This window comes from Crotalus tigris, unplaced genomic scaffold (assembly GCF_016545835.1).
Source record: "Crotalus tigris isolate CLP2741 ecotype Arizona unplaced genomic scaffold, ASM1654583v1 scf7180000019550.566604, whole genome shotgun sequence".
In the NCBI taxonomy this organism is placed as follows: domain Eukaryota; kingdom Metazoa; phylum Chordata; class Lepidosauria; order Squamata; family Viperidae; genus Crotalus; species Crotalus tigris.
Window position 1 is genome coordinate 210,868 of NW_024097590.1, and position 27,900 is coordinate 238,767.

The 27,900-nt window shown below is 36.7% G+C and overlaps 1 protein-coding gene across 2 annotated transcripts in view; it reads left to right on the plus strand.

The window, feature by feature from the left end:
* MDGA2 (MAM domain containing glycosylphosphatidylinositol anchor 2) overlaps positions 1–27,900 on the plus strand; it is a 376,726-nt gene that overhangs the window by 165,546 nt on the left and 183,280 nt on the right. For both annotated transcript variants that reach the window (XM_039363106.1, XM_039363107.1), the window contains 2 exons: positions 947–1,276; positions 10,431–10,724. In XM_039363106.1, coding sequence (XP_039219040.1) covers positions 947–1,276; positions 10,431–10,724 — 624 coding nt within the window. The remainder of the gene's footprint in view (positions 1–946; positions 1,277–10,430; positions 10,725–27,900) is intronic.

A 27,900-nucleotide genomic window follows, 5' to 3' on the forward strand; every position in this document is an offset into this window, starting at 1 on the left:
AGGCAGGACAAGAAGCAACGGGTGGAAACTAGTCAAGGAGAGAAGCAACCTAGAACTAAGGAGAAACTTCCTGACAGTTAGAGCAATTAACCAGTGGAACAACCTGCCTCCAGAAGCAGTAAATGCTCCAACACTGGAAGTTTTTAAGAAGAGACTGGACAGCCATTTGTCCAAAATGGTGTAGGGTTTCCTGCCTGAGCAGGGGGTTGGATTAGATGACCTCCAAGGTCCCTTCCAACTTTATTATTATTACTATTACTATTATTATTATTATTAATAATAATAATAATAATTATTAAACGAATTCATATATAGGTCAAAAATATTATATTGTATTTGCTGTTCTGATTAGTTTTTTTATTGTACCCATCCAGAAACAGTTCAGATTTGGACAGTGAGAAAATGAGTTAAATTAAATTAAATTAAATTATCCCTCTGTTGTTTAACCCTAGAAGGAATGTTTCTCTTTGTGGGAAATATATCAGGTGGAAATCCAAAAGAAGATTTTAGTTTTGTCTCTATCGACAGCAGTGGAATTCAACTGAGCCTACTTTGCTATTTTCAAAAAGAAAATGTAAATTATTGCATTTCAGAAGGATTTTGGAATTGATTGACTGTTCATGTTGTTTGTGTGGAGAGGGTGTTCTATGGAGAACACGGCAGGTTTGTTATAGCTTTATTTGGATTGTTTCTACTGCATTTCTTTTGAAATGGTTTTATTGTTGGTTTTATTTTTATATTCATATTTTAGATTTATTCTGTAAACTATCTGTACCTGGATGTAAAGCCTAATGTGTTTTGCAGGAAGAAGAAGCATAGACTTCAAGGCATGATTCGTTTGCAGAAGTGATTATTATATTCAAAACTCATCAAACTGATCATGACTTGTGCGCAAATATGTCAGTGTTGCATCAAACTCATTCATATTCTGCTTACCCCATTTTAGCCTTGAAGAAAGGACGATTCTGGATCACACCTGACCCATATCATAAAGATGACAACATTCAGATAGGAAGAGAGGTCAAGATCTCTTGCCAAGTGGAAGCAGTTCCCTCTGAAGAGCTCATGTTCAGTTGGTTTAAAAATGGTCGGCCACTGCGCAGCTCTGAAAGGATGGTGATTACTCAGACAGATCCTGATGTCTCTCCAGGAACCACCAATCTGGATATCATTGATTTGAAATTCACTGATTTTGGGACATACACATGTGTTGCAGCTCTGAAAGGTGGTGGCATCTCAGATATCAGCATCGATGTCAACATTTCCAGTAGCACAGGTGAGGGTGTTTCTGTAACTTCCCATAGGTCACTTATAGGAGTTCAGTGCCAATTATTTTAGGAAGATAGGAAGCTTTCTGAAAGAAAGCCAGGTAATTTTTCCATTGAAACTCAATGGAACAGGCAAACTGCAACCATTAGCTTAATTTAAATACCTTTTCCTCTGCAAACTAGTTTTATGGAAGATGCAACCCACTTTCTTCAGTGGGAGTGAAAGACAGAGAAATAAGAGTGTGTTGAAAAGAAAGGATATCAGGAATATAAAGTTTAGAAAAAGAATAAGTTGTCCTTCTCCTGTTTATGTGTCATTAGTCATTGGCAATCTTCCCCCTGCAAATTACTCTCAAAAGCATGAAGACCCTGTTACACTCCCTGGTTAACTATGCAGCTGTTTCCACAATGGATTTTTTCCCCCAGTCACCTTAAAAATACAGGGAACTAACTGATGGAGATTTTGCATTCAAAGCACACGTGCTGCCACTGTGCTGTAACCCTTCAAAACACTTCCACATTGATGTAGGAATGAATATGAGAAACATTTGAGGATCTAAAAATAGCTTTGCTCATAGGAGTGGGGGATATGATTGTTTGGTGGTGTATTTCATTTCAGTTCTAGCAAAATATATGCCAAAAGGCAGAACATGTGTATCTCTGTATGTGTGTTGTCAAGCAGATATTATTAAATGTCTGACATATGATGGATGAATAATACTTGCTTATATTTGTCTTGCAAGGCTGAAGCAGAGAGGGCCATTCTGTTTGTGGAGTGTTTCTCCTCCAACAGAAAGCAACCAATGCATTACCATTTCTTGAGATAGATTCATTTGGAAGAGCAATTGGATGTATCAGAAGAATCCATCAGATGGCTGTACCTGAAAGCTTTTCATAGCTTCTTCAGCCAGTGATAGATTGCTACCCACTGGACTTGGTGCTTCACCATGTGTAAAGAAAAGTCAAAAGAGAGAAAGAGCAAAACCAATGCTTGTAGGATGCTAATACTCTTAAATCTGTTATAGGATCACCTTGGTCATAAAAGAACTGTGGACATCTTACTATGTATGTAAAATCATTACTAACTTACCAAAGTCCATGTTAACAATTATTTAGCTATGGGTTTATATATATTATATTTTTTGTTAAATAAATTCAAAATAACTAACACAGAAATTATATATCATGAAATGAATTGGACATGCAAATGTATTAATTCCTTTAAAAGCAATCTTGAAGTCTAATTAGTTCTAATAATAAACCTAATTTCATACTTCAAAATTTATTTATTTATTTATTTATGAGACTTATATACCGCTTTAAGTGCAAGCACTCTCTAAGCAGTGTACACCAGTAAGCAATGTATATATATATATTTACATTGCCCCCAACAATCTGGGTCCTCATTTTACCTACCCCGGAAGGATGGAAGGCTGAGTCAACCTTGAGCCGGTGAGATTTGAACTGCTGACCTGCTGAACACAGTCAGCTAAAGTGGCCTGCAGTACTGGACCCTAACTGCTGCGCCACCTTGGCTCATCTGGTGAGCAAAATCTAACAACAGAAGCATAGAACTTCAAGCCATGTCTAAAACTTGATGAAAAAAAAAGGTTTTCCTAAATTTAAATATGTAACATACTAACTGTTAGGTGAGAACATACATAGATTCTGGAAGTTAGAGACTCAACAAGATACTGTACCCTGGAAACGGAAAGAAGTGGAAGAAAAATGATCTTTTTGCTGTAGGTGGATGGCATTTCCAAGGAGACAGCCTTTCTCCTGGGTGTCCCATTTAAGTATTGTTGCTGAGCCTTTACTGGAGGCATGTTATGGAACTCACAAAAAACTCTCAAAGATGAGACTCAATGACTGCTGTAGAAGATTATAGTCAGTCCCAAAACATCCATTTACCAGGAAATAATCTGCAGATACATCCTGATACCTCTCTGCAGGATTTTATGTGTCACTTCACCTTAGCTTTGTCCTTTTGCTTGGCAGACGAGCATCCTCTCAAAAGTCCAACTTTTTTTTTCAGTTTCTATTCTTCTCTGTGTGACTTGGAGGCATTCTTCTAAATAAATATGTTGCCAGAAGCAAGCATTTGGCTTTGTGGAATGCCAGCTTACCTTGCATTTTTCATTTTTGAAATCTATCATCTGTCTATCTTTCGGTTCAGTGAACTTGGAAATATGTATTGGTAATACCAGATTTAACCTGACACCCCATGTATAATCCTTCACCTAGCTTTGCGCTCTCCGTTTGAATCCATGGTGTGGAAACTGCCTGCCCTGCATCCTGTTTTGTTCAAAAGAGATTCTAAGGTCACCCCTCAGCATCTCATTTTAAAGACTCTTGAGTAGCAAGACTCAGACCATTCACAGTTTCAGATGGTGTGGAAATTCAGCCATCCCAAATATACAATAGTAGGTTTTTTCTTTGTCTGAATTCTTCAGAGCTTTTGCAACTGATTGGTAAAGCCCATATATTAACCTGGTTAAACAAGATTGCAGTCCAAGAGTTCAACTAGATTGGTGTTTCTCAACTTTGGCAAATTTAAGGTATATGGACTTCAACTCCCAGAATTCCCCAGCCAGCCTAGCTTAAACTTGCCAAGGTTGAGATACACTGAATTAGATTATTTCTCTCCATAGGCAAAATGTTATTGGCCTCCATCTTGTTTTTCAAAGTATGTTTCCACAGTCTATCAAATATATTTTCATATTCTTTTATATTCTGTCTTTAATTTGAATAGGATAGATCAGAGTGGGTTGCTCTCCTTTCAACTAACTTTTTAATCTACAAAAGAAATTTGCCAATTAAATGTCACTTTCTTATTAAACACTGGATCTCTGGTCTGTCTGGTGGACTGCTGTGTGCTCTGGGTAACCTTGACAGGGTATGAAAGCAATAATCTTCTTTCTTTTTAGTTCAAAAGTGCTTAATAATGTTTTTTTAAGTGTCTGGTGTCGTAATAAAAGTAATTTTCTAGTCTATATAATTAATGACTCAGTCAAGGCATTTTCAAGCTGCAGGCATTCATTTAAAAAACATCACTTTTAATATTGCCATTTATTGACTGAGAAAATGCCATTTTTAATTGAGAAGCTTTCCCCCCCCCTTCCTTTTATCCCTGGAAACAAACAGAGGGAGATGAAATCCAGAGGTTTTGGAAAACATGCTTCTGTGTCTTTTTTAGGCTTTACATGCAGTTGCATGGGAATGACCTCAAGATGGCTGCACAACCAGGCAACTGAAGCCCCACCATTTAATAGAAATGGCAAATTTTTTTTAAAAGGCCCCACTGTTTTGGCATTGTTGACCTCTCCCAACGGATTCTCTGGGCAATTTGCCCTTTGTTATTTTACTCATAACTCCATTTGGTTATCTTATTAATTATTATGGTTTGTCACACAGTCAGCCAGATACTGAGACTGGATTTGGCATTTTTTTCCACCTATCAAGTCCTTTCCAAGGACCTGGGATAGACAAAGGTGGATCTTTGATGGTGTTAAAATTATTGTTGCAGGATGTAAGCTGTTCTGAGTAAAATTGCCTTTTGCAACTCATTGTCAGGATCATCCTAGTGTTTTTTTTTTTTCTCATAGGTGTAGGATCCACACAGCATCCAGGTCTAACTGGGTGAACTGCCTTTTGCAACTGACTGATGGTAATTATGTCAGTGCCAATGGTGTTCAAGTGGTACTCCAAACCACCTATCTGTATCATAGAGGGAATCTGGGTGGTGTATAATAAATATTAAAAGCATAAAAACAGTTTACAAGATTTAAAGTGGCAAGGAATATTAACAATTGATTAAAAGGAAGGGGGATCAATAATCAAAGGGCAATGTTGTACTATACTGTAATACCCTACTTTGTGTGGTCAATTTTGTCCAACATGTTGTTTTCAACAGTGCTCACAAGCAGTGATGTTCTGCCACACAATTGATAGTTGTTGTTTAATTTTAGTCAAAGAGTAGGAGTTGGACAGGTTGCTGGTTTTTATATGAACTGAATATGGTTCTTGCTGCTTTTGTTTATATATCTTTTGTGTGTATTTCTATTATGGAACTGCAGGAGTAGCACTATAGTTAAAACTGTTCTTCGTTTTTCAGTGTTGTACCACAGCAAGATCTAAAAACTAATACGATCATCATAAAATCAAGTCAAGTTCTTTGATGAAGAGCATTAACGTAGTCACATTTCAAGGAGAAATAATGTCTACATTCTTTTCTTAGTGTTGTTTTAGTTCTGGGTAGTATAACAGATTGAGTAAACTGAGAAAACATATAGATTGATGGACAAGAAGAAAACAACCTATTTTTCTGGATTTGGATTATTTCTATATTTATTTATTTTTAATGTATTTAGTTTTAAACCACCTATCTCACTAATGCAGTGACTTTGGGTGGCTTACAATAGAATAAAAAGTTAACAAGTGCAAAAAACAGATGCACTTAGATTATTAGAATAATACTAATATTAGAATAAAAAGTTAAAAATAAAAACCAATTAATTATTAAATCTTCTCTATCGTGTCAGTCAACCCCAATGTTGGGGCCTCAGGCCAAGTGGCAGAACCTAGTTTTAGACTCTTCTGGAAAGCCAGGAACATGTTCGGCAGATCTCACCTGTGACAGGAAAATATTCCGGAGGATGAGGGCCACAATAGAAAAGTTCTTCTTGTTAGGCACAAGAAACCAGGAGGTCGGATAGAGTTCAAAAGTACTACAGGTTTATTTCACATCACCTATAGACAAGAATCTGATCTACTAATGGTCAAAGCAAATTGGTGCTAGATAAGAGTCTCCAGAATTATGGGAGGCTGGACTTAGTTCTCTTGTGGATGTATAGCAACTCCAAAATGATGAAACATTTGACCCCATTCTTGGGCTCAGCCTGGTCATCTCCTACTTCCAGTTGCAGGAATTGAGTTTGTGTAGACTAGTGAAGAGAAGAACTAGGGGTGACATGATAGCACTGTTCCAATAGTTGAGGGGCTGCCACAAAGAAGAGGGGTCAACCTATTTTCCAAAGCATCAAAAGGCAAGACAAGAAATAATGGATGGAAACTAATCAAGGAGAGAAGCAAACTTGAACTAAGGAGAAATTTCCTAACAGTAAGAACAATTACCAATTACTCGTCCTTGTTCCTTACACTGGATTGTGTATAACACTATATCAAAATATATTCAGATGTGAAATCCTCTTTACTGAATACAAATAATACAATACAAATAATACAAAATACAAAGATGTTGAGACTCTAGAAAGAGTACAGAGAAGAACAACAAAGATGATTAGGGGACTGGAGACTAAAACATATAGGGAATAGTTGCTGGAATTGGGTATGTCTAGTTTAATGAAGAGAAGGACCAGGGGGAACATGATAGCAGTGTTCCAATATCTCAGGGGCTGCCATAAAGAAGAGGGCATCAAGCTATTTTCCAAAGCACCTGAAGGCAGGACAAGAAGCAACAGATGGAAACTAATCAAGGAGAGAAGCAACCTAGAACTAAGGAGAAACTTCCTGACAGTGAGAACAATTAATCAGTGGAACAGCCTGCCTCCAGAAGCAGTAAATGCTCCAACACGAAGTTTTTAAGAAGAGATTGGACAGCCATTTGTCCGAAATGGTGTAGGGTTTCCTGCCTGAGCAGGGGGTTGGACTAGATGACCTCCAAGGTCTCTTCCAACTTTACTACTATTACTATTACTATTATGAAATGCATGGAGTAGCAAAAGCTTCAATTCTAAGCTACATCTTGAAGAGAAAGGGGAAAATTTCCTTTCTTATTAAACATATAGAATCATTTAACAAGTATTTGGTCAAGTGGGGATAGATACAGGGAGAATTTGTGAAGACTTTTCTCATTTGTTTCTTGTCATTTTTTTCTGGTGGTCAAAAGGTCTTAATATAAAAGAAAATGATCAGTCTGACAAAGGTATACCCAAAACTGTTTTTTTTTTATTGAAAATTTTTAAAAGTTTTACAAATATACAACCAAAAAAAAAATCAACCCTCACCCCATCCCTCCCGAGCCCACCCCTCCCTCCCCCCTCCCCGAACTTCCCAGAACTGAATATAGGCTTATCTAAAATTTTAAAATATCTAAACAAATTTTACATCTTATAATAATAGAATATATATAAACATTAATAAAAAAAATACTTAAAAAAGAAAAAAAGAAAGAAAGGAAAGAGAGAGAGAAAGAGAAAGAGAAAAAGAAAAAAAAGATAAAAAAAGAAAAAACAAGAAACGGAAAAAGAAAAGAAAAAACAATCTATACAAATTATAAAAAAGCTAAATGATATTTTTCCATATCCAAATTATATTGTATAAAATTTATCCATTTTTCCCATACAACAAAAAATTTCTCTTGAGATTACTCCTTTAAAAAAGCCGAAATCTTTGCCATTTCCGCCAAATAAGAAACTTTATAAAACCACTCTTGCAAAGTAGGCAAAGAATCCTTCTTCCAATATTGTCCAACTAACAGCCTAACGGCTGTAATCAAATTTAACATCAGTATAACTTCCTTAGCATCACAATCAGTAATAATACCTAATAAAAATAATTGCGGGGTAAATTTTACCCTCCTTCTAAAAATTCTTTGAATATTCCACCATATCTTAATCCAAAAGGCTTTTATATTTTTACACGACCACCAAATATGAAAATAAGTAGCATCCAAACAACCACATCTCCAACATTTAGGCTGTAGATCAGGGTACATAATGGACATTTTCTTTGGATCAAGGTGCCATCTGTAAAACATTTTATAAAAATTCTCTCTTAAATTCTGTGCTTGTGTGAATTTAACATTCCTCACCCAAATGAGTTCCCAAGTATCCAGTGAAATTGATTCACCAATATTTTGTGCCCATTTAATCATACAATCTTTAATTAATTCAGATTCTGAGTCCATTTCCACTAAAACCCCGTAAACCCTCTTAATATGGGTTGGTCTTTGATCCCTTACTTGTTTAATGGGATTTTCATCTTCTCTAAGCCATCCCATATTACAATCCGTCTTCCATCTATCCACTATTTGTCTATATTGAAACCATGAATAAGTAAAATTTTCATGTGTTAAATCTTCCAAAGATTTTAACTGCCAATTTTGACCATCCCATCTAAGTAGTTGTATATAAGAAACCGTATCCATCTTGACCCCTTTCTTTATTCCCTCTATCGCATGCCAAGGTATGGCCCATAATGGTATTTTAAAATCACTTCTATAATATTTCTTCCACACCCTAAGCAAAGAAATTCTTATAATATGAGATTTAAAAACCCGGTCCATTTTTTTATTAAAAATTAAATAGGCATGCCATCCAAAAAGTAAATCCCAGCCTTCCAAATGGAGTATTTCTACATTTGTTAAATTCACCCAATCACTAATCAATGTTAGTACCACCGCATCATAATACAATTTCAAATTTGGTACCTTGAGTCCACCTCTCTCACGGAAATCTTGCGTAATTTTAAATTTGACCCTTGGTTTCTTCCCTGCCCAAATAAATTTGTTAATACCTTTCTGCCATTCATTTAAGTTAAGTTCATTCTTTAAAATAGGTAGCATTTGAAACAAAAAAAGAAACTTTGGCAGAACATTCATTTTAATAACTGCAATTCTACCCATAAGAGATAACTGTAAATTATTCCAATTCATTAAATCCTTCTGTACCCCAATCCACAACTTTTCATAATTATTTTTGTACAGTTTTGCATTAGAAGCAGATAGTGTAACCCCCAAATATTTTACCTTGTCAACAACTTCAAAATCTGTTAAATTAACCAAAGTCTGTTTATCACAATTGGTCATATTTTTTGGCAATATTTTGGTCTTATTATTATTAATTTTAAAACCCGAGACACACCCATATTGCTGAATCAGTTGTAATAATTTAACTACCGAATAAGTAGGTTGATACAAAGTAACAACCAAGTCATCTGCAAAAGCTCTTAACTTATATTCTTTTTTATTAATTTCTATTCCTTTTATTTCTTGAGACTCCCGAATTTTAATCAACAAAATTTCCAATGTTAAGACAAACAATAACGGAGATAATGGACATCCCTGTCGTGTACCTTTTTCTATTGTAAAAACCTCTGATAAACCCCCATTTACAATAAGTTGAGCAGTCTGTTTTTGATATATATTAGATAAAACTTGTAATATATTTTGTCCAAAATTCATCTCCTTAATTAAACATAACATAAACTGCCAATTCAACTGGTCAAAGGCTTTTTCAGCATCCAAAAAATCAGCCCTGCAGGGACTTGGTTGTTTTTATCTAGATATTCTAATAAATTAATAATTTGTCTAACATTATTTTTCATATACCTTCCAGTTATAAAACCTGATTGGTCCTTATGTATAAGCTGCTGCCAAACCCCCATAAACCTATTGGCTATAATTTTTGCAAAAATTTTATAATCCACATTTAAAAGAGATATGGGCCTATAGTTCTTAGGCAAGGTGAGATCTTGGTCCTCTTTTGGAATCAAAGATATAAAAGCATTACGCCATGACGGAGGGATCTCTAAGCCCTGTAATATATTATTAAAAAGCTCACATAACGATTGAGTCATCTCTTCTACTAAAGTTTTATAATAAATAGACGTCAAACCATCCAAAACTGTTTATATATGTCTGGTTTAATGAAAAGAAGGACTAGAGATGACATAATGGCAGTGTTCCAAAATATAAAGGGCTGCTACAAAGAAGAGGGGGTCAACCTATTCTCCAAAGCACCTGAAGACAGGACAAGAAGCAATGGATGAAAGCTAATCAAAGAGAGAACCAATCTAGAAGGGAGACATTTTCTGATGGTTAGATCAATTAATCTATGAAACAACTTGCCTCCAGAAATTGTGGGTGCACCATCATTGGATGGTTTTAGAAGAGATTGGACAGTCATTTGTCTAAAAGGGTATAGGATCTCCTGCCTGAGCACTGAGTTGGACTAGAAGGTCCCTTCCAACTCTGTCATTCTGTTATTCTGTCATATCTTTCCAGAGCTGGTTGGGTGCTCCCTAAATTATGCCTTATATTGTCCAATTTGGCATTTAATGACACAGAACTCTCACGTACTAACCATTTCATTTCCACTTCTTGTTTTCTTCCTTTCCTTTCTCCTTTGCACCCATTTGAAGTTCCACCCAACCTGACTGTTCCACAAGAAAAGTCACCCTTGGTCACCAGAGAAGGAGATACCATTGAACTGCAGTGCCAGGTGACTGGTAAACCCAAGCCTATCATCCTCTGGTCCAGGGCAGACAAGGAAGTTCCTATGCCAGATGGGACAATGCAGATGGAGAGCTATGATGGGATCCTGCGGATTGTCAATGTTTCAAGGGAGATGACAGGGACCTATAGGTGTCAAACCAGTCAATACAATGGATTTAACGTCAAGCCAAGGGAAGCATTGGTACAGCTGATCGTACAATGTAAGTCTCTGTTCCCTTTTACTCCACCTTTTCTGCAGTAATGTTAAATTTTAAAATAATGTTTGGGGGATTTCATTTCAATCAACAGATTCATATTTGCCTGTTGTGTAGATTGTTGAGTTGTTAGTCTTCTATGTGAAATTGGCTTTTGCAACACTGTCCTCTCTGAAGCAAGAGGATACTGCAATATTTGGGTGCCCATAGACCAGGGGTGGGGAACTATGGTCCTTTTATGACCTATGGACTTCAACTCCCACAACTCTCAAATCAGCATGGCTGGCTCAGGAATTCTGGGAGTTGAAGTCCACAAGTCATAAAGGTGGCATAGTTCCCCACCCCTGCCATAGACAACAATTACCTTTGACTAAACTGGATTTAGAGATTTGGTTAGTTTGAACAGGGAAGAAATTGGTGTATGTTATTATGTAAAGGGTATCCCTTATTCTTCTCTGAATGGAAAAAAAATATTTAGTCAATTTGCTATTAAATCATGCTAACATTCATTGGCAGGGTTCACTCATCATAACAAAACCTATTGTTATGTTTATTTAACATGTTTTGCCCAAACAATAAAACATAATGTAGCTATATTTGTACAAGAAGCTAAGATTTTGGCTGGTTTCCCAAAGATGCTGAAATGCAGATTATACAACTTCATTTTAATCTACCTAAACATGGTATGTAAATCCCACCAGTAAATCACAAAACTTTTTTTTTAAAACAAAAAATGAAAATGAAATGCTGGGTATCAATCGTGTTTAATGTAAACAGGCTTTATTTTTTTTTAATGGCATGTTCTAGAACTGTTTTAATTGGTCTGTTCTTGGTCACAGCAAACTAACTGGTAATCCTGATAAAAGCTTAAGTATTAGCAAATGAACTGAAAACCATATAATCATATGCCTGAAGAATTGTCTTAAATAAGACACATTATCCCTCTATATATGAATTTAATCAGGACTATGAATCTAAGATGGAGATCTTCCAGCTACCCCTCTCAAGTGAAAAATTGGCCTGACAAAATGTGCTGAGGGGCCAAAATTGTTTAACCCCAGCTTGAATCTTCATTAGAACAATTAAAAAGGCCTAGTCCCTTTGCAAACCAATGATTGATTATGGGTCATCAAATTGCAGTTGACTTAGAACAAACACATATTGTAGAAATAATTTCTCCATGATGATCTGTTCCTAGCCTAGTCTTTTAGGCTTTGCAAGTGTGCATTCAAAGCCACTGGAACTGAGTCCAGCCATCTTGCTGCTGGTTGTGCTCTTCTCTTCCCTTCCACTGTTCCCAGCATTAGAGCCTCCTCCAGTGAGCTGAGTTTTTTGCATGATGTGGCTGTAATAGGTTAATGTGAGTCTAGTCATTTATGTCTCAAATGAAAACTCTGGATTGGTTTGTTCAGTGATCCATCTGTTTGTTTTCTTGGCAGTACTTGGCAGTATTCTCATAAGTTTTCTTCAGCTTCAAAGTTCAAAACCATCAATACTCTTCCTACCTTGCTTCTTCAAAGTCCAACTTTTGCTTCCATACAATATTGTGACTTGAATGATTTTAATCTTTGTAGGTATAGAGACATTTGGAATTTCTTTTCCAAGTAGCCAATGAAATATTTGTTTTTGTCTTGCTGGAAGGGTGCTTTGAAAACCTATGTCTGGGAGGAAACAAAACATGAGAAAGTGGGAATTGTGGAGAAATGTAGATTAAAATAAAAGAGATAAACTATCAGAGAACAAAGATACTGACATATACTTTTCTCTCAAGAGAGCAGTAAGCATTTAGAATACAAACCAGTGCTCCAATTTCTGGGAACTAGGCTGCTGTTTTTCTTTTCAACTTCCACAGCTGAACTCCTAGCCAGTGGCTATGCTCACAAGGAATTGTGGGTGTTGAAGTCCAACATGTCTGACTAACACAAGATTTGGGGAACAATTGCCTACTTGATCTATATATATTTGTTGGATTCATACAAGACATTAGACCTAGGTTAACCAAATCAGTGGTTGTGTTCATATAACATGTGTCCAAGAAATCATGACATTACTGGATGATCTGCTTCTTATATGTTCAGATAACAGCTGGCTTCCTGTGGGTTTTACCATGGATTTCCAAATACTCTCTGCAAGTAGCAAATCTGATTCTACTTTTTTTTTTTTGCCAAATTATGCTTTTTAGCAAGTGTTTTGATTAATTAGGCCACAAATATCTTGAATGTTCTCTATCCTTCACCTAATTCCCTTTCAGAGAAAGAATATAGTGAGAAGATTTCAAACAACTGACATACACATCTACAGTATATAGCCCTGTCTAACAAAAGGGGAGGGAGGTTGTGCCCCTACTTTGTTTCTTTTTGAATTAGCATATGGCCTTAATTCATAGCTAAGGACAAGGACTCGGTATTCTTTAAAAGCATTGAAATAGAATGTGTAAAAATAATTTAGAACTGTTGTCTAAGAGTGTCTCAAAGAGAAGGTTGGTCCGATGTTTGCTTGCTTGCCTTAGATGGCTTATTATATAAAAAAGGAAAGGGAGACCTTTTCTCTCCTTTTCCATTAAAATGGTTCTTCAGGCAGATATTTTGCTGCTTGCAAGAGAGGAGATGCTGATTGTAGTAAGGCTGTGATAATGATTCTTGAGGTCTGTGCTAAAAGCTTAGCCCAAGATAACATTGACTGGACTTCAGTTTCATTTAGGTGTGTGAAATATGGGCAATACACTGTATGTACATGTTAATATTTGTATGTGTTCTGGTGGCTGTTTTTGACAGCTTTTATAAAATGTCACAGTGATTCCAATCCAGCTAATATTGCAAGGAAAATACATTTAGGAGCTTGTTCTAGCATTGGGTTTTTGTTGTTGTTGTTTTTGTTTTTCTTGTTGCTCAGAAATACTTTTAAAGATGGTAGTAAGGGTTATATAATCTGGCTGACCTTATCCCCAAAAGAATATGAACATTTTTATTTTCTTTGTTTTTGCCAGGTAAAGGCATGTTTAAATTCAGTCCAGGTTTAGTTCCAATGACAGCTAGCTTGAGTAGAGCACCTTATTACGATATTCTTTCTTTCTTTCTTTCTTTCTTTCTTTCTTTCTTTCTTTCTTTCTTTCTTTCTTTCTTTCTTTCTAAAAAAGGAAGCAATTATATCAATTGCCATCTGCAATAACGCTATCATAAACTATGAATAGATATATCTCAGAATTTTACAATGGCTTCCTTAAAGTGTGGGGAGGGAATATATGATTCATGATAGTTATTTTATTATTTTGGAAAACAAGAAACATAAACTAAAACCATTCTAAATGTCAATCAAAGGATATATCTACCTTGGAAATAGGGCCCATTGTTTTGGAGTATATATCCATAGAATCACTTTCTGAGAATAAAAAAAAGACATGTTTTTTTTTTTTTAAATTGATGATTCCAACATTTTGTATGGTTTTTTATAATTCCTGCAGGCCAAGAAGGAGCAAAATTAGAACTACTAGGAATCATGATGGGAACCTTTTCCCTCCCAAAATGGCTGTATCAAATGTGAGCAGGAGTCATTCTAAAAAAGGTGTCACACCAAACTGACTTTTCAATTACTGAACATCATCCATTGCTCAGCTTCTTGGATTCCCCAGAACCCTTATTTCCTTTACCAAAGTCACCCCATTTTTTTTTTAAATATAACATTCCATTATGCCTGGATAGCTTATAGCATCCTCCTCAAAAGAGCCACCTTTGAGATAGAAAGGAGCCATAATGTTGCAATGTTTAAAATGCAGTATTGTGGACAAACTCTGGTCATAGGCTGGAATTTGATTCTGACATACTCAGGGTTGACTCAGCCTTCCATCCTTACAAGGTCAGTAAAATGAGGCCCCAGATTGTTGGGGCTAATACTTTGTAAACTGCTCAGAGAGTGTTGTAAAGCACTATGGAGCAGTATATAAATTTAAGAGCTATTGCTATTGCTATGAACTGCAATTTCATCATCCCCAGCCATTATACTACAAACTATCTAATGGGTCATTGAAGTCTAACATATCTGAAAGGGAGCAGGTAATCCAAGAACGTCCAGATCAAATTGATATATTGAGATGTTGAATGGTGCCACAAAAATAAGATTATTGCTGCAACAATTTTGTTAATCTGTGCTAAAGGATATTGGATTTACTTATATGCAATAAATGTGAAAAGATCCAGGATGTCATCTCATTTCAAAGAAACACATATTCTTTAAATATTGCTGACCCATCCACTAGAAATAGTTTTACCAAAGTCTTGTGGAAAAGAAAAGGAAGACGTGCCATAGCATATTTTGTAGAGCATCTATTCATTTCACTGAGGCTTATGCACTCTCATCTCAGCCTGATAAAAACACAACAAATCACAATGGAGGAGTAAGCCTGAGATCACATACTTCTGGAGGTTGGATCAGATCTTGTTTTCTACTATTTGTTTTCTCACATCATTGTTAATGAGTTTGGGGGGAGAAGGAAAGCAGAAAAAAAAGCTTCATGCAAAAGCAATTGCAAGTGAGCATCTTTGCTAACTTTGAAACCACCTTCAGTAGTAAATAAAATACCATCAAGCACATAATATAATGAAATGTTTATATCATGTACCAAGTCAGGAAATCATATAGAAAAGAAAAACAGTAAGTGATTGCTGAGACTCTTGACTGGAGCGATCCCTTTGAATTGATGAACACATTTGAAATTGATAAACACACAACCACACATAGATGTGTGTGTGTAAACTGATGTAATTAAAAGAAAAGTAACTGTCAAAGTAACTGAGCCGAGGTGGCGCAGCAGTTAGGGTGCAGTACTGCAGGCCACTTTAGCTGACTGTGTTCAGCAGGTCAGCGGTTCAAATCTCACCGGCTCAAGGTTGACTCAGCCTTCCATCCTTTCAGGGTAGGTAAAATGAGGACCCAGATTGTTGGGGGCAATGTAAATATATATATATATACATTGCTTATTGGTGTACACCGCTTAGAGAGTGCTTGCACTTAAAGCGGTATATAAGTCTCATAAATAAATAAATAAATAAATAAATAAATAAATAAATAAATAAAGGAGCATTGATATTTAGTACTGTAGAATTCATCTCTGCCTTGTACTAAGGCCTATGAGTAAGTTCCCAAATATACCAATACTTCATTATTTTCGGTATCCAGACTCTTATGTCATGGAGCTTAACTTATGTTCTAAAACAAACATGGCAGCAGAGCACTTTGGTTTGTAATATATCTATCTCTGAGTTAATATTAAGATAGGTGTGTGGATGGATGGATGGATGGACAGATAAATCATAACTTAAATCACACAGGAAGAGAAAGAACAAAAAATGCTGAGGCAGAAATTTGCCAATATTTCCCAAGCTGCTGCCCTACAATTAGGAGAAAAAGGATTCAGATATTTTCAAAAGTTAACTCATGTCTAGGGTGATAATGGAACATTAGATGGACATGATTTTTGAAATGTTTATTTTTGGCCAAGTTTGAATGTATGTGTTGTGTTTTATTTCTTGATTAATTGTAGTATTTTAGTGATTTCTCCATGGTAATTTTAAATGTCAGTGCTATATTCTTCATGTAGCACTTGCACAATTGTAAATTAATTGTGAATATTTAGGAAAATGAGATGTCAATCTCTTTTAGGATAGCTCCCATGTATTTTCCAGATTAAGCTATGGAATAGTTACTGTATTCTGATAAAACTTATCATTAGAGAGGTAATGGCTGATTGTAACAGGTTCAAAAGTTTTTTGAATGGACATTAGGAAGGAATAGCCATAAAGACATAAAGAATATATATTTATATGGTAGGAAAAAGGAAGAGTAAAACAACAAAATCTGTAGCTGACAGAATGTGAATATTTGCTCTGCATGTATACACTTAAAAGTTTCTTTGAGATACTGGTGTCACCCTCAGTATGAATAATTTCACAACATATAAACAGATTTAATCATAGTTTCAGCTGAGGAAATGTGACCATCCTAAACCAAGCCATGTCCAAAAATGCCAGGGAATTTCTAGAAGCCTGGAACTCTGACAAATCAACCATCAACAGACAGATAGACATTAACAACATCTATAGACTATGAAAAAGAGACAATCAATCAGCCAAAAAGGGAACAAGAAAGACCCCAGCACCTCTCCACCTCCTGCAAGGTTAACATCACACCAACAATCAAGTAAATAATATCTCAATCAAGGAATTGCCAAAGAAGTCAACAGCAAACAGCCCAACCAAAGAATCTCTAAGACCATCCCCACCAACACTGACAGGGAAGCCACTAGAATATAAACTGACAGCAACCCACACTTACTAGCACTGATGAAGTTACCTAGTTTGGATAATGAAATGTCTTCAAGAAAACAAGCAAGCTCAGAGAGCACCAAGGACCTCTCAGTATGAATAATTTACTTTATTGAACAGTAATTTGCAAAAATATAAGTAATATATAAGATTTCTTTTCCTAGATAAGCTGTAATATGTATATTCTCACATGCTTATGTTTATATATTGCATTGTTTTTGTTGACCGTGCTCTCATAGCTGTATAATGCATGGAATACGGCTGAAATTCTGAGCTGGATCACCTGTGCTTCATCTCAGAGTGCCATGATTTGATAAGTTAATGGCCTTGTTTTGTTAACAGCAATTGGGATCTCAGAAAGATTCTCCCCAAGGAAGCCACCAAGGAAAGAATTCTCATCTAAAGTTAATATCAGGAACAGAATAACTATTGATTATCATTAGCATCTTGGAGAGGTCTCACTCCTATATACAGTAATAAAAAAACAGTCTCCCAGAGGTATTTATAAAATGATGTAAACAATTTAATTAATTGTGCCAGCAAAGGGCTTTCAGAGTGATTTGTGAAACTCAGAAGTTTACAAACAATAAGGTCTGTAGGCATCTTTTCACTTGGAGCAAAGAATTTATTATTTTTCATTTCTAATAACTGATGCTGGGACAACTCAAACCAGAGTAAGTATTTAGTATTATACTAGGCTAAGGTGAGCAAAACTGCAGAATGACCAGTATGCAGGAGATGAATACAGAGGCATGGGAAAGCAGTAGGGTAAAATTAATGTAAGGAATGTAAATCTGTCTTGTCTCCAATAAAATAATTTTTCCAGCTTTAAAAGGAACAGACTTTTGAGTACCAGATGCTCCTGAGAGGGATGTTGTCATCATACTTTGTATAGCTCTGGCCGTTGTTGAAAGTAAATGTTGAACTTCATCCAAGGTAGGCAGTCCAAGGCTTTTCACCCCATGAACCCATTGGTGCTTTTGTGTAGCTCCATAGTCTCTTTCACAATGTCCCATTGAAATGAGGAGTGCATCCCGCAATTCTACACAAACCTCTATTTCAGTGGTTCTCAACCTGTGGGTCGGGACCCCATTTGGGGTCGAACGACCATTTCACGGGGGTCATCAAACAAGGCTGTCCGCCATTGTTTCCCCTTTTCTTTGGCCATGCCCTTGGCACCTGGTTATGTATAAGTGGTTGGGGGTCACCACAACATGGGGAACTGTATTATGGGGTCGCGGCATTAGAAAGGTTGAGAACCACTGCTCTATTTTGATTCAGCTGTACCATTCATCTTATATCTGTTCTTCTATGGGGTCTTGGGTCTATAAAACAGGGATGAACTTTATAAAGCTGGATTGGTGGCCCTGCTCCCCGATTAGCATTGTGTTAAAGACAAAGGCCTAAATGGCCTTAAAGACTATTGAAGAATAAATGATGAGTAAGAATAAAACTTATAATAGATTATACCAGAACTTTGGTGACTGTCTTCTTTTGGTAATTTTCTGCAGCAACTGATATTGAGAGGCATTAAGTCATGACCCATGACCATGATTAAGTTAACTGTCATGCTGTTCCTTTTCAAGATAAACAGCATAATGCAAAGTACAGGAAAAGTCTAAGATGTCATAAGCAAAAGAAGTTTAAGATAGGAGTTAAGAGAACAAAAGAAATCTAAGGTAATCTAGTTTACACCGATGCCATTCACTATATTTCCTATGCCTTTTTGTCCTTGCAAGCTACCTTTGCTTCCCCAAATTCCTTCATATAGCTTCATATCATGCCTTTTGGGTTTGAATCTTCCTCTCTCTTTTTTCGAGAGAGCTGCATCAAGACATGACTTTCTTGGTTTTTCCCTTCCAGTCAAGCTAAACTGTCTTTATATTTTTTAAGAAATCAAAGTACAGCATGCTGTCACTGCACTGCATATAAAGAAAATCATCTTTGTAAAACTGAAACCATTTAGAACTATGCAGCATTAAAGCCATTTGTCAGGCTTGTTTCAGCTTGGACATTTAGGAAAGAAAGACCCTCCATTTGTAGTAAAAAGTATACTTTTACTAAAACCAAGTAGTTATAGAGCAGGCATGTCAAACTGCCGGCCCGTGGGCCAGATGTGTCATGCTGAAACCACACGTACCCCATTGCTGGCAATGGGAAAAAAGTCCCGATACGTCGTGCGATGTCACGTGATGTCACGACTTTGACATGCCAATTATAAAGTAAGCAAAGCTGGATTTGAATATTTCTGCATAAAGCCTACCTTTTCCCCTTCTCCCAGGGCTTTCCCCCTTGACTAATGCGTAGTGTCCAATAGTATTCAAATTTGATGTTTTGGTAACAGCTTTAAAGTTTGGTGCCTCTTTGGTTGAGTTTCGCATTCCATTCTCTCTTAGACATAAACTGTTTCAACTTTTCCCTCAAGACCCTGCTATAGGGCATTGCATCCTAAAACAACTAGACACGAAGACAGTTTTTTCTCTCCTTGTGTCAGCACTCTGCTGAACACCTAGTTACCACAGTACTGTCTTATGTCTAAAGATATTTACCTATGTAGTAAGGCTGTATTACTAATATCTTTTTCATTTTTTCTACTATCTTCTATTGTTATCTTATGAGTATATTACTTTGTTGTTTCCATATACATTAAGAGCTTCTGCACCGGAGACAAGTTCTTTGTGTGTCCAGTCACACTTGACCAATAAAGTTTATTCTATTCTATTCTATTCTATTCTATTCTATTCTATTCTATTCTATTCTATTCTATTCTATTCTATTCTATTCTATTCTATAGTCAGCCCGCAAGTTGTTTAAGAATTTGGAACTAACACATATCCAATTTTGTCCAGTAAATAATGGTTAACTATACAGATCTTCCAACATAAATTATCTTCCCTGATGCCTACCCTCTTAGCAGCCTGGTGGACACATTTTGCACTAAAAATTCATATCACAGCCATTTAATTGAGATGCATTTAAGGCAAATTAAATGTTGCTTCTCTTCCCATCCACTGTACATGGATCATTGTCTGCATCAGTCAAGCCTCCAAAGCCTTAAAGGACTGAGACTGTGCAGTACCTAAGATAGTAGCTCTATTATAGTTGCTCAATCCAAATCTAGAAGTGGAGCTAGAAGCACAAAATGTGGGCTTCCCTTCATCGTTTTAAGTATTATCTCAATATTACAGCACTCTAGTTCAGGTAATTGGTAAAGCTGGAGACATCGTTGCCCCATCTTCTGAAATGATGTCCAAATGCCATTATTAAATGATTTTATTTTCACTCTTTTTGCCTTTCTTCCACAGCAGGGGATCAGATTTAACTAGGTTTCCTTGCTGCTTTCACCCTTCCTTTGCACATATTCAAGACTGCTCTTTTGCCTCCTTTATTTCTCAGTGCATCCCTTCTCATCCCTCTTTCTGATCATTATCATCCTGGTTTTTTTTATTAAACTAGATCTTATTTCATCCTCCTATAGTGACCTTTAACCCTGCTGCAGAGCTAACAACTTGTTTTATTGCAAATACTCCCTTGGTGGCCAAACAAAAAAGAGAGAAAGATAATTCTTACATTAAATTGACATTCTCTTCTTTCCTTTATTCCTTCTCCTTTCCCTGATAAACTGCTCTGTTCTTGAATTCTTACTATAGGGATTTGAATAGGTGATGAAGAAAATTGATTGGCTTTGAAGCTTCTGATTGAAAGATATACAGAGTTATGTGCAAAATCCTGTGATTCAACAATTGAGAGTTTACTTCTGCTATTTGGGAAAAAGATGGTAGTTTCTTGGTTGTCATTTGCTATACAGAAAAGAAAAATAAACTCACAATGTGCTTTCTTTCCATAGATCCAGCTCAGCTGGAGGAAAGTGTTCTTTGAGAAATACTTGCATGTTTTCCAGGAGTGTTTACAATTAGTTTCTTCTAATGCCGTGAGTAGCAAATAGTGCTTCTGAGCTAGTCCCATGAGACACAGAAAGGTTTGGTTGCATCCTCTTGTAAACTAATGATTGGGTAAACATCCACTGAGTATGTGCATTCACTGTGCATTTTCATGCATTATAATAAGTCATAATTTTGTTTTGGTTTTGGCTCAGCCAGATGTGTAAACCCAGCCCTTGTAATTTGTAAGCCACAGCTAATTATTAAAATTGCATTGAACCAGGATACTGTGCTGTCTTCGACAAAGTAGAATTAAAACAAACTAGACTTTTGGTATAACAGAGCAAATAGAAAACCCCACTTGCCCCAAGAAATGTTTCTTAATTACATCCATATAAATGAAGACAAAGCACTTCTATGGGCACATTTGATTTGAAGAACAGGAAAAAAATGATTCCTACCATTATGTCATATGTATTATAATTGTCACATCCATACATATACATAAGAGCAAACATCAACCAAATAGGAAAAATTGTGAAAATCTGTTCCTTTAATATTGATATGTAATTTTTGTTAAGTGAATCAGAGTGCAACATGTCAGTTTTAAATATAGATTATTTCCCTTGTCCCACACTTTTTTTTTGGTTTGGTCTCTGAAGCTCTCAAAGATGGTACCACCACAATTTGGCTGTAAAATGCCAATCAATGAAAGGGCTATCCATTTTAAAAAAAATGAGATCCAGCATGGACTCTCTTTGCTGGCTTTACCAGAATTGACCAAAATGGAACTCTTCCAGAATGCTTTTCATTCGTTAATTTAATTAAATACCAGGGCACCACTGAAACTTATTTATTTATTACATTTAAGGCTTCCTGACCAGAACAGTTTACATTACAAAAGAATAATAACAATTTAACATATCAAACAACAACCTCTCCCTATCTCAGGTCTTTGGGAAGGAATAGATAGATGGATAAAAATGCCAAATCGAGTGAAACAATTGGCTGGCTGTGCAACCAACTATATCGCCCCCCACTATGGGTACATCCTTGTTGTGGGGGAAGGGCTTGATATGCACTAATGAGCATAGCTCATGCAGGCAATAGTGTATTCTACCAGAAGGGTCATACATGCCAAACAGGTCTTCAGGGAAGAGCCAGACTAAATATATATGCATCAATCCACTTAATATGGTGAGAAAACAGAAAAAGAATCCTATAATGGATTGGTCATCACTTGGATCAATAAGGACTTCATCAGATGTTAGATTTCCTTGGCATCCATTGACAAGTGGGCAACAGGATTTGGGATGTATGGCTGAGCAAACAGGGCTTAGCCCTGCAGGATTATTAGAAGAACAACAACCACAGAGAAGACATAAGTATTCTGTGTTTGAAAATAATGTCATGGATGTGAATAAATCACTTGTAAGGATTAAAATAACATTTATCGAACAGGCCCATCAGCTTACCTACAGAACAACTGTGGTGGATACTGAAGAACAAACCAAATGCAAAATCATATTCAATCCCTAAGTGAAAGATCAGACTGAAGGTCTTGATAAAGCAATTAAAATCAGATGCAAGTAATTTAAAAGACCTGAAAGAGCAAAAATTGAAAATGTAAGGATCAAGACAAGACTTATAAATAAATATTGGTGCAGCGCTTGAAAGATTGAAGAACCTTTGGAAATCACAAAGCAACAAATAACAGCAATAGCTGGGAAAATTGAACACTATGAGACATAAATCTTTCAATTTAAGCAAAATCAGCCATTTCAATCAGACTAGAGGCAATTCTACCTAAGTATAAATGGTAGTAGAAATTCTGAAAATGGAAACCCAAATGAAAGGGAAAGAATTCAGCTTTGGAAAGATCTACAGTATAGGAAACTCAAGATATATACAGCCAAGATATAGTAACTGAGTTTGGACTGGACAAATATATCGTGCTCATCATCAAATAGAGAAAAATAGTGAAAACTGAAAAAATAATATCAAGAGTCTGGATGAAGATTCTCACTACAAATAATTGGGAATCCTTCAGGCTGACCACATCAAGCACATTGAAGTCTAGAAAAGGTTTAGAAGTGAATACATCAAGAGAGTGAGGGAGATCTTAAAGTCCAAACTCATTGGAGGAAATACCATCAAGGTAATAAATTCCTGTGCAATTCCAGTCATTGTAGCTGGAATAGTGGACTGGACTCAAGCAGAAATAAAAGCCCTAGTTAGGAAGACCCCAAAAATAATGACAACGAATCAACAATGACCTTCATCCTTGCGCTAATGTTGACAGATTCTATGTACCAAGGAAAATAGGTGGATGTGGTCTGATTCAAGTATATCAGACAGTTGAAGAAGAAAAAAAAGGATTGGAAGAATATCTGAAGGACAGTGAAGAAGATGGGCTGAAGCTAATATACCAGGAAGGCTTACTGATTACTGGAGAGACCAAAATGGCCTACAAGAAAGACCAAATGAGAAAAGAATGGAGGCATGGGAAGACAAAGCATTGTGTGGCCAGTACTTTTTAAAAATACCATGTTTCCCCGAAAATAAGACCCAGTCTTATTTTTTTTGCCTCCAAAAGTGGCACCAGGTCTTATTTTAAGGGGATATCTTATTGCTTACCTTAGGACTGCTGCAGCCAGGCCTCCCACATTCAGACACCTGTCATGCCGTTGTCATTTGTGGCTGTTTGTGGCTGGATGCCAGGTCATGCAGTGCATCACGCCGATGCCATGCACACTCCAAAGCACCTGAAGGAAGGACAAGAAGCAACGGATGGAAACTAATCAAGGAGAGAAGCAACCTAGAACTAAGGAGAAATTTTCTGACAGAACAATTAATCAGTGGAACAACTTGCCTCCAGAAGCTGTGAATGCTCCAATACTGGATGTTTTTAAGAAGAGGCTGGACAGCCATTTGTCTAAAATGGTATAAGGGGTTGGACTAAGCAGGGGGTTGGACTAGATGACCTCCAAGGTCCCTTCCAACTTTATTATTATTATTATTATTGTTGTTGTTTTGTTTTGTTGTTGTTAATATTATAATGCATGCCATGGCCCAATGCACCATATGGCCTCCTGCCACAAGCGGCAGCATCTGCACAAAGTGCCACACTGTGTCCTACTGTGAGCGGTATCACTGGCATGAAGTGCTGCGCAGCCTTCTTGCGCAAGCAGCAGCACCAGCGCAATGAGCCACATGGCCTCCTGCCATGAGCAGCAGCACTTGCACGATGAATCACATGGCCTTCTGCTGTGAGTGGTGGCACCAGTGCAAAGCACCACACAGCCTCCTGCCACAAGCAGCAGCACTGGCAAAATGTGCCACATGGCATCCAGCTGCAAGCAACCTCATAAGAAGTCAGGCAGCAACACAACAGGTGTTGGGACATGGAAGGCCTGATTGCAGCGGTCCTAAGGTAAGTGAGTGTGGGGCATCTGGTACAACTCCACCCTTACCCCCACCCTAGCTTGATTTTTATGTGTGCATATCACCCCAAAACTAGGGCTTATTTTGGAGGTAGGGCTTATATTAGATACAAGTGTAAAAATCTAGCAAGGACTTATTTTCAGGATAGATCTTATTTTTGGGAAAACATGGTAGCAGGGAAAACAGATAATGACAAGACCTGGCAAGGGCTAAGAGCAGGAAAGTTGAAAAAAGAGACAGGAGGGTGAATTTGACTAGGTGACAAAATTAGTGGACCAGAGGAACGCTGTGGATATAATTTACTTGGACTTCAGCAAGGCATTTGATAAAGTAGACTACAACCTACTATTTGATAAGATAGAAAAATGTGGGTTAGACAGCATCACCACCAGATGGATTTGTAGCTCAACACTCCAGAAGATAGGCTTAAGATACAGAAGGATCTTGACAGACTTGAACATTGGGTGCTATCTAACAAAATGAAATTCAATGGTGAAAAAAGTAAGGTTCTATATTTAGGCAAGAAAAACCAAATGCACAGGTATAGTATAGGTGGTACCTTGCTCAATAGTAGTAACTGTGGGAGGGATCTTGGAGTCTTAGTTGACAATCACTTAAATATGAGCCAGCAATGTGCTGCAGCTGCCAAAAAAGCCAACACCGTGCTAGGCTGCATTAATAGAGGGATAGAATCAAGATCACGTGAAGTGTTAATACCACTTTACAATGCCTTGGTAATGCCACACTTGGAATACTGCATTCAGTTTTTGTCACCACAATATAAAAAAGATGTTGAGACTCTAGAAAAAGTAAAGAGAAGAGCAACAAAGATGATTAGGGACTGGAGGCTAAAACATATAAGGAACGGTTGCTGGAATTCGGTATGTCTAGTTTAATGAAGAGAAGGACGAGGGGGGACATGATAGCAGTGTTCCAATATCTCAGGGGTTGCCACAAAGAAGAGGGAGTCAAGCTATTCTCCAAAGCACCTGAAGGCAGGGCAAGAAGTAACGGATGGAAACTAACCAAAGAGAGAAGCAAACTAGAACTAAGGACAAATTTCCTGACAGTTAGAACAATTGATCAGTGGAACAACCTGTCTTCAGAAGCTGTGAATGCTCCAACACTGCAAGTTCAAATCCTGTAACACCATCAAACATCCATATCTGCCTATCCCAGTCCTTGGAAAGGACTTGATAGACAAAAATGACAAATCCAATCTGAACATCTGACTGACTGTGTGACGAACAACAACAACAACAATAATAATCTGGAGAAGACTGTTCTCAAGAATTGCAAAGTATTGTTTGGGTACAGTTTTAATTTTAATTATTTTAAAATGTTTTTATTGCCGTGTTCTTTTTCTGTAAACTAATGAGAATGTTTTACTTCAAAAAAAAAAAAAAATCCTACAAATCATCAAAACTTTTAAAAGAAAAGGCTGTTCCCTCTCTCCTAACATTGGTCACCATTGGGATGTTATATCCCTCAGGACTCAAACAAAGAAAAAAATGGAAAAAAATGAAATGTGGCCCCAAAATTGTAAAATGACTGCTAGCTACTGTCCCTCTGGATGGATGGATAGTTAGTTGATTGGTTGGTTGGTTGTTGGTTGGATGATAGATAGATAGATAGATAGATAGATAGATAGATAGATAGATAGATAGATAGATAGATAGATAGGAGCTCCACAAAGAGAGAAAAAAAAATCTAAAGCTCACAATCCAAAATGAGCAAAACTAATGATGTGATTATTAAGCCAGATAGATTAACGTTGACATTTATAGTACTTGAAAGCTGTTTATCTGCAGAAATCTGTGGAAATGTGCAAGTATTAACAGAAAGTATAAATTTGCACATGTGGGGAATAATTTTTGAACTCATTTGGTAAGCCAGTGACTAATGAACAGAACTTTTAATTCTGTTTCCAGCATGTATATACATATACATTTATTTTTTTAAAAAATGAAATGATTTCAAGATTATTATCATCAGAAACTAAGCCTCTGCCAGTTTTAAGGAAAGTGTAGAAAAACAGCTGCTAAAACTATGCATTTATTTTAAATATTTATTGTGTAGTTTTAATGAAACTTTCAAAGACATTTACAAACATTCTAGAAAAACAGTATGTCAACAAAAATTAATACAGATAGCATCAGAAGACAGCAGGAAAAAACATTAAATAAACACATAAAATAAAACATTTTTTAATTGTTTCCGTGAAAGAAAACATCTGGATATATTCAGGAAGACTTTGGTGATTGGTTTTAGATTTACATAAAAGGAAGCTAACTTTTTATCCCCAAATAATTTAAAATTGGAAGGTCACCTTAAATTTATAGAGAATATATTAAGAGATCAATGACTTTGTTTTTAATCTCACAATCTTTTCTTCCTTTGTAGGAGGAATTGTCTTAATTACAGATCTGGCATCTTTTCAGATACATATGAATAGCTAGAGATTACCATTCAACTAGTAGTAATTTAGGGGAATACACGCCATGTAAAACTTCATTTTATCAGTCATTTTTTCTAGAATGGAATTTCAGGCAGCTACAAATTCCATTGCTGTCTCATACAGAGATTCTTAGGAGCATCTGTGAGAGGAGGAGTATCAAGATTGTGATTTTTCCCCCTCTGAGTTACACATGTGCCACACCTAAAAAGGGAGCAGAACTTTGATTTCAGGATCCAATTTGAGTCGGTCATTGGGACTAGAGGTTTATTCCTCCAAGAACTTTGATTGGTCCATGTTGACTCTTCTGATCCTCTTTGTAGATAGCACTGCAATGTCAAGTGCAGGAAATCAGGAGTCCAGGAGGAATACCTGACCTATTAATGGTCAAAGCAAATTGGCAGTAAATAAGAGACAATGAAATTGAAGATGAGCTCTTGTGATCTCTTGTAGGCATTAAGAGACTTGAGATTGATCACATGTTTCACACCTCCCTCCGGCTCAATCTAGTAATCTCCTACATACAATTTCCCAAAAGTAGCTCTGTGGCAACTAGGTCCATTCTCACCTCACTTACCCCAGATTATTGAAAGGGATTTTTCCTCTCTCCCCTACCCCACAATGTATCAGTGTTTCACAAGAACACTGTGACATGCTGACAAAAAAAGGTTGGGTGAGGTAATAAACCACTTTTGTTTTCCTTTCACACTAATCCAAATGTGCCTTCTGATGATGATGATGATGATGTAAAGAAAACTGGTATCAAATTTTTACAAAGTGAAGTAAACATCCTGGACAGGCATGTGAAATCTATAATGAGACCTGGGAACCAGGGACTGGGCAACTGAACCAAATAAAGCATAGACTAAAGTTAAATCAGAAGTTGGAGCGTTGCATTCTTCAGTAGTTCTGTAGAATGAAACATGATGTGGTGGAACCCACAGGCTGAAGGGAAGGGTCCCCCACCAATGGGAGTAAAGAGATATTCTATTACAAAAAAGATGTCAAAACTTTGCAAAAAGTGCAAAAACGGTCAACTAAAATGATTAAGGGCCTGGAGACAAAAACATATAAAGAACGGTTGC